We start from the raw sequence: 13590 nt of genomic DNA, 5'->3' as shown, positions 1-13590 counted from the left end.
GTTTGTGTATTGTACGAGAGCGGAGCACAGAAAGTTTTATCATTCTCAAACTTTGCTTCGTAAGCCTCCCACCAAACTCTTCTTGTTAGACTCATTTCAAATACAGCCGAGTCTTCTTCACTTTTTGCAGAGAGTGGCTAATAACAGCAATCGGAGTCTGGAAATGAAAAACCAGCTCTAATGCTCTTATCTGCATGCTGGCAGCAGAGGGCAAGAAAGCTGTGTGTGTCTTGAACGGTGTTTATTACTCGTTCTTCCTTTTCTCTGCCGCAGCACCCGCAAAGAAGTCACTCAATAAGTAAGCGCTGAGGGGAACCCAGGCGGGAATGCTGACAATCTCGCTTTAGGCGTTCAAACAAGCATGGCACCATTAAAATATTTTTTGGCTGAATTCAAAAGTGGGAGGCACACTCGTGCTCTTTCTGAAAAGTACAAACAATGCTCACTTTGGTAACTGCTTGGCACTGTTTCTGCTTTCCGGGCCCCCATGCTTTTCCAGCATTAATTCCAAGTCATCTGTCTTAAACTGCGACATTATAGACCGAGTGTTTCAGTTTGATGATTGCCGCCAATTATAAGTGTGTTTAAGGAGGCACACGTAAGGGTCAAGTTCTTATGGAGTAAGATGATAATATTGTACGAACAATTAAAGTGTCCAAATTAATGTACTGATGCTAATCCTGTTAATGAAAATAAATATAGATACAGCACTGTGCAGAATCATTCTGTAATCATCGGTATTTGGATTGGATTGATGTGACTGGATGTTGCTCCTATATATTAGCAAGCTATCAATCCGTTTAACATGCAACATGAATGGTCCATGGTATAATAGACCTTTTTCACAGCAAATATTTGAAGTAGTACTGTCGGACAAACACGGGTTATACCAATTACATTAATGAGGTTTCCCCTACAGGTTTAAGAAAGCCGGTATTGTGTTATGATTCACTTTGAAGGGTATTGTCACACTTAATATTTAACCTGTAGAAGCTGATTTTCCCTCTGAAAATATATTTATTTTAAAACTGCATGTATGTTTCTTATCTTTTCTGGATGGGTTACAATAATATGATTTGTATATCATTCAAGCATTGCTAAAACAACATATAAGACCTAGTGGGATCTAAGTGTGAGCCATTTCTCTGCTGTCTGCAAGTGAATCTGAGCGAATGACCAAATCTATGAACTGATTTTTAGATTTCATAGCGCATCCAAAGCCTTTCCACATGTTTTCCAGAACACCTTTCCTGCATGTTTTGGGTGTTTTCCCTGCTCCAAAACACCTGATTCAAATAAATGGGTCATTATCAGGCTTCAGCAGAGCTTACTGACAAGTTGACCATTTGAATCGGGTGTGTTTGAGAAAGGAAAAGATCTAAAACATTGGCTCCTCATGATCAGGAGTGAGAAACCCTGGTTTAGAGCATTATGGCACGGGAACAATGCAAACATCCTTTATTACCATGAACTTAATAACAGTATTTTGCCTTAACTTGAGTGTTAGGAGCATCCTGTGGCTGAACACAGTCCCTTAATACACTCTTCACCCCCAGGTTATTGAAAGAACACTGCTCTGCCACTTATGGAAAAGTGGTCTGTCCAAAAAGTTGACACATGGAATGATGGTGTTTGTGTTTCATGGGATTAAAAACTGAGATTATCCACGATGAGCACCTAAGAAAGGACCATCTACATCATTTTCTTCATAGAAAGCTCGATTTGTTTTCCCAATATGAGGATGAAGAGCAGCAGGAAGGGCAACATTTGCTGACTTCCATCCCCATCAGAGGATTAACCTCTGACTCCCCACCACCGAACTGATCTGACTACCAGGCAGACGCTTCTATTTGCCTTCTTGACACCTCTTAAGAAAATGACTTCCCCGCGATATGCCCGGCCGTGCGTGGTGCTCCGCTACATCTCTGCTCTCCGTGCGCTCATTTTTCGAAAGCTAATAAAAGTGGAAGACTAAAATTACATTACTCAAGTCTGGTGGGGTCTGCAGGGATGGTTTTTTGTTTTGACGGGCTGCAGATGTGCACCTGCAAACACGGACACGGCAGTTCATGAGCTAATCGGAGTAGAAACAGTAAGCGTCAATGAAGGGAATTTGGGTAAAAGAGGAACGGGATGTGTGTGGAACAAAATGACCTGCTCAGGAAACCAGGCCTTAAGTCACCTCCGCTCACAGAGTGGTCACACACAGCAGGAGTTGTGACCTTTTCAAGTGTTCTGTCAAAGTGCTTCTCAGTCTCACTTACATGCAAAAGGGCTACAATTCTGAGCTTTATAACTTCGCTTTACTTTGGTCAGCCCGTGAAGAAAAGATTCGGTTTAACCACATCATGAAATACCTCCCACTGCTCCTTCTCACAGCATGAAAGGACTTGAGATTAAGCAAATTAGGGGGAAAAAGTGGGATATCTTAAACCTGTTAGTGGGGCAGTTTATTGAAGGACATTTCAATGTTTATGTAGTTTCTTTTAGATAAAGCAAAGTTGTGAGATCCTGCCTTTTTCCTTTGGAATGAATCATACCTGGACCTGTTGCTGGGTTATTTTCTCTGTCAAAGCAGACATGTGACGCAGACTCACAGACCAAGGGACACTGGGAAGGATAAGAACACACACAGAGAGAGAGCGATAGTTACTACTTGACAAAAATGTTTCGAACAGCAGAAATGGTATAAAGCAGTTAAGGTAAAGAGCACGACGGCACAATAGCGCAGCCAGACAAAGCTAAGAAACTGTTGACACTGTTGTGTCTATCAGATAAAATACAGAAGGAAACCTTTAGTAATGTGTGACATTCAGCTGCACTGCTCTTTTCAATTTAAACTTAAATGAAACATCGCATATTGAGCATGTTCCCACCAGTGCTATTTAACACTACTTTTCAAATTAAGCACAGATACAAAGCCTGAATCAATATTTTAATTGCCGTTGGATTTGCACTCACTACAATTCCATTTGAACGCTACACACAGATATAAACTGTAGCCCACAGTTAAAGACGAGGCCCTGCGCCGTCCCGTCTTTTTCTCTTCAGATGCGGACGCATGTTTCATTTCACAGCAATCAGTGATGTCACAGCAGGTGACAGCTGGAGGAAAACACCCACTGTGACTTCACTGATTGGGTGGCGGGTCGGTAATTTATCACCTAAACTGCATTTCAGTCTTCATTAATTTACCGTACTGCACTTTCCTCCCCTGATGGTTAATGCTAAATCGCTACGCGCTGACAGGCACGACAGAATGATTCTAGTACAGGAAACAAATGACATAATTAAATGTAATAGTATAGTGAGATTTCTGTAATAGGGAAGTTAGATTATATAACATTGGAAAATAAGATAATAATATGGTAATCAGCAATTTTGCTCATATAGACATACACCATATACAACTATTTTAAACTGAGAACACCTCTGATTTGATTCGAGCCAAAGTTTAACCTTCAAAGCCAAAGCTTTTTTTTATTTTATACCTGAAATTAGAATTCCATCATTGACAGCCACTACCATTCGCTTTGCTCCTGGTTTCCTCTCTCATTGTCTCAGTGTCTTTTGATAAAAGTGAAGAGGGATTCAGGGGCATAGATAATTGACACGTTTAAATAACAAATTTAAGAAAGCAGCTGTCAAAACCTTCAACATTTTATCTCTCCAATGTATGAAAATGATGCGGCAGTAGACAGGCTCCTTGTCCATTATTGTTAGTGCCCAGGCTAGACATCTGATATGGGGTTTGGGAGGTTTGAGCCCAAACTGTTATACAATATGAAAAGTGTGAGAAAATCAAAGAATGGATAAATAGCAGAGCAGCTTGAGGAGGTATGAAGTGCCTCATTAATTCAAATAATTAATTATACTGTTGTTTTTTTTCCACTTTTGAAAATCTTCTTCACATGGTTCTCAAACTGATTATGTACAATCAATCCTAGGACTTACTCTTCCTCGTATGTGGACGTTTCCACACAAATATACCCTTTTTTTTTTTTAATTTGGCATCAAATAATAATATTGCAGCCACTTATTTAAACACACTGTTAGGTTTTTGGAAGCTTCGCTAGATGTTTTTTTACTATTGTATGTATGACTTTATTTATGATCAGACCAAAGAATAGTGGACCAAGGACTGAACCTTGTGGAATACCCTTTCTGATTGATGCACCTTCTTGATTAACGTTCACACTTCTCTGCTCCCTGTTCTGAAAATAGGATTCAAACCTATCAACTGTTTATTTAGAGAAGTTAAACTTAGAGAATGCCATGGTGGACAGTGTCAAATCCACTTTTTCAGGTCAAGAAACACTGGCTCTACGACATTAACCCCATCCAAGGAGGACTTGACTGAAAAATAAAATAGCAATTGGCTGTTTCTGTTGAATATTTTGGTGTAAAGCCAAATTGTTATTTGATGAAGAAGTTGATTGGCCTCTGAGTAGTAAAGCAGGTGGGTTGCCAGTGCCACGACCTTCTCGAGCATCTTTTACAAGACGGGAAAAAGAGAAATGAGCCGGTAATTATTTTTCAGGTCTCCTGCTTTTAAAAACTGGTGCAGCGTTCCAAATTTATTTGCTCTAATTTGTAAGATAATGAAGTAAGAGTGTGCTTCTTAATAAATCAAATGTCCAAATTATAAATGCCCTTTGCCTCCGAGTCGGATAGTTGTTTTTAATCATTTCTGCATTGTTTGCCTCCTTGACCTCTTTGCTGTTTTGTTATTTTAATTCATTAATTTCGAGTCCACTCTTCAACTGATTGTATTAAGTTCGTGTTAAATTATATTTAAATGTTCACATGCAGTTTCCAATTGATAATTAATAATACAAATGGATCCTTGATTTACAATAAAGAAGAAGTCTTATTTCAGAAGCAGCAACCATTGAATGAAATTACTTTAAATAGCGGATTTTATCAGCAGCAGCCAATTTTGAATGGTAATATAAGCTGTAGTTTGACTTTTTTTAATACATGAAGTTGCAAATGGGGCATTAAATATTCACTTAATAGCTCCATATATGATAATATGCTTAAACTTTGGGGCTAATGCTGTCTGAAGAAAAATCCTAGTATCGCAGCATTATTCTGCTATGGCAGTGTCCCTGGGTTAAGTCAAGTTCGTGTCCTCAGAAACGACCTAAACGAACTAAAAGCATCAATCCCTTGCATCTGTTCGTGCAGACGCTGATGCTGAATAAAACAGACAAAGCCACAAAAGCTCAGACAGTAACCAAGAGCATTTGGAAAAGAGTAAAAAGGAATGTCTGTGATAATAAAAAAAAAAAAATGTACTAACAATGAGCCAAGGACCACAGCTGTGGAAGGAGCCCTGTTTTAATTGTCGGCAGTAGACAGCATATGTTCAATGACTGTTTGATGGCTAAAATTATGGAAAGAGATTAGATCAAAGGTGACTGGAGTCTCTTTATTGTTTGGGGTCAGTGGGATATTCATGGGCAACATCCACCCAAACAATGAGAGGGAATGATGAAACAACGGCCTCCCTCAACCCTCAACACATACAGTACATGATTCAGACAGTCACACAGACACACACACACACACACACACACACACACACACACACACACACACACACACACACACACACACACACACACACACACACACACACACACACACACACACACACACACACACACAACTGTGGTAAACTGAACGTCCCCATAAGTGAGTCCAGTGTCCCAAGTCAGCCCTCTCTTTTCCCCTCCCGTCATCGTCCAAAACAGAAACAAGAAACACGAGGGGATATGCGCTGTGACAACACACGCGCTCGCACACGCTGCAACATATTCATCACGGCGGCATGGGCAGATTGTCAGTGACACTCTGGAGCCTAGCAGGGACCCTTCCTGCACCAGAGATGCCAGAGATGAAAGCCAGTCAGCCATGTAGAAGCCGTTGGTCAATTATGTAAGACAGTGATTCACTCACACACACACACACACACACATAAATCAACAGGAGACGAGAAGGACTGCAAGTCTCCTCACAGAGAATACACCTAAATCTTCCTTCTTTACAAAGCGAAAACAGTTTAAATACTCCATTGCTGGCTCTACTACAGCACACACTCACTTTTCCAAAACAAATCAGCGTCCGCTAGGAATGTATAGAAAATCAAGAGTACATACAACTTCATTTCTGGCTTGGTGGCATCCCATTCGGAGGAAATAATCTTCAGGAGACTGTCACATTCTGACAGGGAATATTCTTTCTGCCTCTTTCTCTCCCCCCTGATTATGTGAGTTGCTAAAGAGCCGAGTTAAGCTGTATTGTACGAGATTAGAGTGGAGAAGGAGGGAGGAGGGGGGGGGGGGGGAAGGCAGCAGCTGCGAGAGGGACGCATCCGGCAAAAATCAGGTTTTGGCAACGGAAATCCAACTAAGTGTATAAGAATGGTAATTTGGTAGTTTCTCTCTTTTAATTAATCCTTTTTACATGCCACAGAGAGACAAATGTACTCAAAGACAAAGCGCGCACACACACACATGCTTGTAGATCCTCATTGGGCTTTCCTGAAGTGTATTTAATCTGATTGGTGGGCTTTAAGCAGTGCACATCTAATCCCGGCATTAGCACAAGGTATCCGGAGGCCACGGAGGCTCGCGCTTCACCCCGTTTTACCTTCTGCGATGGAATGTCAGTGGCGATGTGGTCAACCTCCTCCATCTCCCCCATCTTCAGACGACTCACCACCACTGTTCCAGCTGCACACACACCATCAGATGACCTGAAGGGAGACAGAAATACGAGGGAAATTAACCCTTTAATCTGTTGAATAAAACATCTGTTAAATTGAATGATATATTCTCTGGTTAATTCCCCTCAAAAATGTTGCTGCTGCTCAAACCTTATATGCTTCTTTTCAGGCTGTGGCTGTGGCGATTTCTTTTTCCGTGACACATTTTGCATGCGGACTAAAATGAAAGACCTACACTCCAGTGAGTAGTTGATGGGGGTGAAGGAAGGACTGTTTCATTTAACTGTCCAAACTGCCGTCTAATAAGCGAAGCTGCGTCCGCCTGGCAGACACAAAATGTATACGAGGAGTTTTCATATCAGGAGGCCAGACCAATCACTTTCCAAATCATGGAGAGATGATTAAGGAGCTGATAGAAAATCTATAGTATCGGCAGCCAGACAGACACTCTCAAATGAAGAAAAATGGCTCCTGGGCGACGCACGATCAAGTCTGATCACCTTAACAGACCCATCCCTAATGTGCTCAGTTCCACTCCAGTTGAAGAAAATATTGGATGGTGTGTGTCAGCTAATGGTGTAAGGAAGGGGGGGGGGGGTGTGGGCAGATTACATACCCCTGCCTGAGGAGGAGAGGAAAAAAAAATGCAATGATGGTGAAGGAAGCAGAAAGGACGCTTTCAAGACCAATCCATCTTGGTCGGATATAAGGAAGAAACTCTACCCAAGGGGAAAGAGGAGAGAGAAGGAGACATGTCGCAGAGAGGTTGGGGAAGAATGAGCGGGAAGATGAATGGGAATGAAAGTGCAAAGATTTAGAGCGAAGGAAAAGTGTCTGTAGTGGGACACTGGGAGCTTCAGTTAGTGCTTAATGTCTTACAGTAGTCCCCGAGCAGAGAAAATAGCATGGGCTGGTGTTTAAATCTAATCATTGTCCCTTGCCAGACACCTGTCTGAGTGTTTACTCGTCCCCCCCCCCGACTCCCTCTCCCTCTCCGCCCTTCTCCGGATTGAAGCGCGGTGAAAGAAAGTCACCCTGACTTTGAAAAATCAGTTTGTACTGAGTGTGTCCCAAAAATAATCGAGGGAATGGAGATAAACATGCATCACATTCAGCGAAAGTCCTGCGCACGGCAAACGTTAGGGGTTACAGTGGCTCGTCTGCTCTGCAGATTGTTCCGCTCCACGTCCACGTAAACACGTCGAAGGAGAGGCTTTTTCCAAAGACCCAAATTTTATGATAACTAACTAATTCCTTTGAGAAATACATTGTGATATATATATATTTTTATGTGTGGCCAAAGCTAAACTCAACACCTGTTTAATGATAGATTCTCTGAGGGGCAAAAGGTTGTGACGTCACCCATAAAACTCCTGTTTTGAAGCCTCCGGAATTGTGATTTGGCATCACCTGCAACCACACTCCTATTGGACGACACCAGCTGTCAATCCCCTCATATGTGCTGCACTTTATCGCCTATTTTCTTATAAATGGGAACACAATTTACATGTTCTATTGAAGAAGACCTGAAATTAATGATTAGGACCATTTGCTCTTCAGAAAAATGTTAAAATCAAATGACAAGTGGACTCATTTTCTCAAAGACTTCCATTCAAATTTGAATTCTTCTCCTAATTGAGTCACAACATGTTGGCTATTCAACATATTACTTTATACTTCTTGATTGACTTCACAGAGGAAAGACTATTGAAATCCACCTTAAAGCTCACATAGAGTGGTCCTGTTGCACATATATGTTAGTCTACTTACATACATTAACTTGTTTTTATGGTCAAAAACCTCCTAGTTGCTGTAAACGAGCCGATAGAAATCTGTCCTTTTTGAACCACTATTTCAGACATAAATCTCGCCTGAGAAGACAGACTGTGTTGTGATTGGCCAGTACCCCGGAAGTGACGATCTGCTGTTCCGGAGAACCGGTGTTTGCGTAATCGGACCGGGTTCGGAGCGAGATCTCACTGAGCACGAGATTACAATAAAACACAGCGTTCTCAGCAATGGCTGAACTGTTTGTTTCAAAACTTCAGGGCTTCGTAAACAAGGTAATGATGCAGATACACACTAAAAAACGGCGTTAATTGGAACTTCCGGTCTAGGTCCGCTTTAATATAGGATCTATGTTCATGACATATATTTTAAAATCACCACAACCATGATGTGGAGGATAAAGCCGTAGAAGATGGACGTATTCTTTGTGCGTTTTTAACATTTTATGCTGCATACAAACTTTGTGGGAGCTGCAGACGAAAATGAAGCTTGTGTTCCTCTCCCTTGCAAATGCATCCTCTTCCATTGCTCCCCCCCTCTCTCTCTTTCTGTCTGCGAGAGTTGGCAAGGAAGCAAACCTGCAGATTGTTCTTTGCCTACAAGCCCATTTATTTATTTATTTATTTATTTTTTAATTTAATTGGCCAGGCATCTCTCTTATGACAGCACCTAATCTGACGGCTTTGTTAAAGTGACACAAATAATGTCTGCTGTGCAAAAATAATTATTTACTTGACATTTTCTTTATCTGGATCATTTCTTATTTATAAACACATTTCCTAACATTTGGACATACAGTGCAATTTGCTTTAAAAAAAACAAAAAAAAAACACCAAGGAAAAAAAATATTTGCAGCTCCACTATGCAGTGACTTGGATTTTAGTTGAGTATATTTTTATTACTTTCAAAGACAAACTCTGTAAAGCAGCACAGTGTTTAACTGGCCTTATTTTATTTTATTTATTACCGCAGACGCTGTTCTATACAATAGCCACTTATTTATGAATCAATGTAAACCAAGTTAATTCTGGGGGAAAACAGACAAGCTTTGTACAACAAACTGTTGGAAGCATTAAGTGCAGTGACATTCAGCAGCACCTTATGGATTTAACAGTCTGTCAGGTTGCAGTTTGTGATCCAAAGAAATATGACAACCCTTACAATGAGGATGAATGTATCTACAGTGCCGGTACTTAAAAGAGGGGAAGCATATCCACCGGGACTGCACACATTTTCACACACTGTGTCTTAAAATGTAAAAGAAAGACACTTGGGGATTATGGCAATTTTAGCACAAGTGTTGTGTTTAAAAAATCAGCACAATGGCAGGTTTTTCAGTTGGAGTAAACAAATCCTTCACAGCTGAGCTGGATAAACAGGATGTGAGTGACGTGCCATCAGGGCAAGAAAAGCTAATGACATAATAATGCTTATGTAGTAGAAACAAATAATAACAGATATTATTTTTTTCGTTGCCAGCCAAAGGAAAGAAGGAAAGTTTTTCAGAGTGATGCCAAATAGACGCGACAATTCACATGTTTCCAGGAGGTCCTCAAATCACAAGCCCGTGGGTGGTGAAAGTTCATCAAAAATGTTCAAAGCAACAATACTTCTGGGGCCATCAAGTGCTTTTCTCTGCATGGGAACTCACAGAGGAGGACACTTGACAGCTGCAGAAAACATGGAAAAATGCCACTGGAATTTCCTCTTCAAACTAAAAATACACAGCAGGACCTGAAAAAAGCTATTTTGTTTTTTTTTCCTCTGCCTTTGTCCGCACAATATTTGGCTGTTGATTTTTCATATTATCATGGCTTCTTTACACGGTGTGAGGAATGGAGTGGTAAGGAGGGATGAAAAAAAACAAAAAAAAACAGTTGCCATGTTTCTACTCGGAGAAACAAGAATGCGACAGCCTTGAAGTATAAGCACTGAAAGTGTAGATGGAATTCTTGACCTATATAAAGCTGGACTGGTGAGCTAAATATAGAGCTGGCTACTATTCACCGGAGGACAGATGTTCGGACACGGGACTGTAATAATGGGGGAGGCCAGCTGTCTGAAATGAAACTACTGGTCCAGATTGTTGGCATTATCATGTGACTCAGCAGTAACTGACTCAATCAATAAGACTCCAGTGTGGGTATTGTTCATAGAGCTGCCCAGAATCACCAGGGGAGCCTATACACTACAGCACACTGCACTCGTCTTAAGTACTGAATATTCTCAAAGAAAAATGTGCCCTGGTTTTCTCTTAATGAAAAAAACATACATTCAGAAGCTTAACTGAACGCATGACCTGTGAATCGAGTAGTTTTGCAACAGTCGTGCGATGAAATGAACGGCGTTCTTGTATCTGTGTTTCACTCTCAATGGGAAACAAAACAGAAATTGTATTGTCTTATAAATACCTTGGTTTCTGACTCGATGACAAGCTACGCTTTCAAAACAATACAAATAAAAGTCACGCAGTCTTTGAACAAATCTGTCTCCGACAAAAACAAAAACACCACTCCCTTCAAATAACACAACACAAATTGTTCATGATATGAATTGGACTGCGGTGATGTAATTTGTCTACATTCCTCCGTCTCCATTTTTATCACTCTGCCTGTAGATTTATAACCGGAGACAACTTAAAGACACGTCGTTGAACCCTTTACGAACACAATGGATGTTATTGTATTCCACTCATATGCTGTACAGGCACTTCTTCAGACTATCTCTCATGTCTCTGAACCTACACATTCAATATCACACGGCACCAGGTCACAAAGTCATCTGACTCTTGAAAGCGCAATCATAGATTCTCTCAAATCAAATTCCACAACAAACAGTCCTGGGTCAGTGTGAATGTATGTACTTTTTTATATGTAATGTTGCAGGATGGCCTTCAGAAACAGAGCCTGCTCTTGTTAGACTTTCATTGTTTGCAATAAAGCAATTGTGCGTTCCTTCGCGACGTTTGTGCGAGACATTCCTGTGAAGGTTTGTTTTGTGATTGATGTATGAATTTGAGAATTATGTGACACCTCAGTGACCTTGATCATTGAGCACAAAGATGAATTAGTCCTTACATTCAAGTGAATATTGTTTTTTGTCATTTGAGAGGAAATTCACTCAAAGCATTCATGAAACAGCATATGTACTAACCACATAGATAGATAGATAGATAGATAGATAGATAGATAGATAGATAGATAGATAGATAGATAGATAGATAGATAGATAGATAGATAGATAGATAGATAGATAGATAGATAGATAGATAGATAGATAGATAGATAGATAGATAGAAGGAGTTCACAATTCTTAGAAATAAGGGTTCCAAAAGTGTTCTTCTACAAGGGCTGAGGTTCTACATGGAATCCTTTGTTTTTGGTAACACTAATGGTTCCAGTAAGAACCATCTTGATCCACCAAGAACCCTTTGAAAACTTTAGCCCTTTATTCAGGAAAGGGGTTTTAAAGGGTTCTCTGGATCAAAATGGTTCTTTCTGGAACCATTAGTGCTACCAAGAACCCTTGAAAAACAAATGGTTCCAAATGGAACCTCAGCCCTTGTAGAAGGACCATTCTGGAACCCCTATTTCTAAGAGTGTAGAAGGAGTACACTAAGAAATAAGGGTTCCAAAAGTGTTCTTCTACAAGGGCTGAGATTCTACCTGGAACCATTTGTTTTTCAAGGGTTCTTGGTAACACTAATGGTTCCAGTAAGAACCATTTCGATCCAGAGAACCCTTTAAACCCCTTTCATGAATAAAGGGTTTTAAAAGGGTTCTTGGTAACAAAGGTGGAGCCTTTATAAAAGGTTCTACCTGGAACCAAAAAGGGTTCTGTTATGAGGGGTTATAAAGGGTTCTCTGGATCAAAACGGTTCTTACAGGAACCATTAGTGTTACCAAGAACCCTTGAAAAACCTTTTCTTCTGGAAAGGGTTTTTCTGAAGCAAATGGTTCCAGGTAGAACCTCAGCACTTGTACTAGGAACCCTTTTGGAACACGTATTAAGAGTGTATAGCAATGTGTATGCTTTTATTGCAGCTCTACATGTTTTCCATTACCACTGTGAATGTTTGATGACTGCTTATATATGTCTTGTCTATGCAGAAAACCAGGAACATACTTCCTTGTGTCACCGTAATATAAATACACTTTTACTGCACAGTCCCTTATTCCTCACCTAATCAAACCAAAACATGGTTCACACAATAGCTCTGATTATCCGTGGTTGTGTGTGTGTGTGTGTGTGTGTGTGTGTGTGTAGCGTCACATTTACATTGGTGACACATGCACTGTGCTTTTCTTAAGATTTCTGAGAGTGGCTGGCAAACAGCAGTGTAAAGTGCTTGAGAGGCTGAATGCAGATCGATGACAATTGAATAAGGGTGGGCGGAAGTAACGGTTGAGTGGGAGAGGGCAGGTGGTGCAGTGACACGAAGTGTAGCGTACGCCCGGGATGACGACTTTCATCGCCGCTAACTCGATGAACACTTCATCATCGATACTTCCGTGGGGGTCAAAGCACTCGAGCGCACCTCATCGTTGCAAAGACGAAACAAACAAAAAACTAAAAATAATTCTCGCACGCAAGAAGAAAGTCAAAGTGTCTCGAGTCTGAACAAGACAGATGCAGCAAATGGCTCCATTAAGGTTTCATAATTATTTTTAAACAAGCTGTTAAAAAAAAGGATAAAAAAAGACTCTCTCTTCATCTCTGTCAAACAGATGGTTTTTGTGCTCTGTTGTTTAAAAAGAAGCCAGCCAACAGGAGCAGTTGCCAGCGTAATTCTGACAAGCGTGCACTTTACTGGATGAGGAGGTAAGTTTTGTGAACAATACCTTGATGAGGAAGTATAATTCTCCATCTCCATGCAGACAAATGTTTAAATAGCAGGTATAATCTGGAGAAGGATCGGCTCCGTGCAGATGTAGCTTGTCGTTTTTTTTGAAGGATTCGACGATCAGGCTGCTCGCCGTGACTTCACATTCACAGTAGTTTCAAATAATAAAATCTGACTCATCTTCTCAGATTTCACTTCCCAAATGTCAAAATATCAAGTAGAATTT

At 40.6% G+C, this 13590-nt stretch overlaps 1 protein-coding gene across 1 annotated transcript in view; it reads right to left on the bottom strand.

Moving 5' to 3' along the window:
- inpp4b (inositol polyphosphate-4-phosphatase type II B) overlaps window positions 1-13590 on the bottom strand; it is a gene marked incomplete at both ends in the record, with an annotated part of 134570 nt that overhangs the window by 54829 nt on the left and 66151 nt on the right. Inside the window, 2 exons of the mRNA XM_083909515.1 lie at window positions 2541-2610; window positions 6658-6763. Coding sequence (XP_083765641.1) covers window positions 2541-2610; window positions 6658-6763 — 176 coding nt within the window. The remainder of the gene's footprint in view (window positions 1-2540; window positions 2611-6657; window positions 6764-13590) is intronic.

This window comes from Microchirus variegatus, assembly GCF_963457635.1.
Source record: "Microchirus variegatus genome assembly, chromosome: 23".
Classification (NCBI taxonomy): Eukaryota; Metazoa; Chordata; class Actinopteri; order Pleuronectiformes; family Soleidae; genus Microchirus; species Microchirus variegatus.
This window is presented reverse-complemented; position numbering and strand designations above follow the sequence as displayed.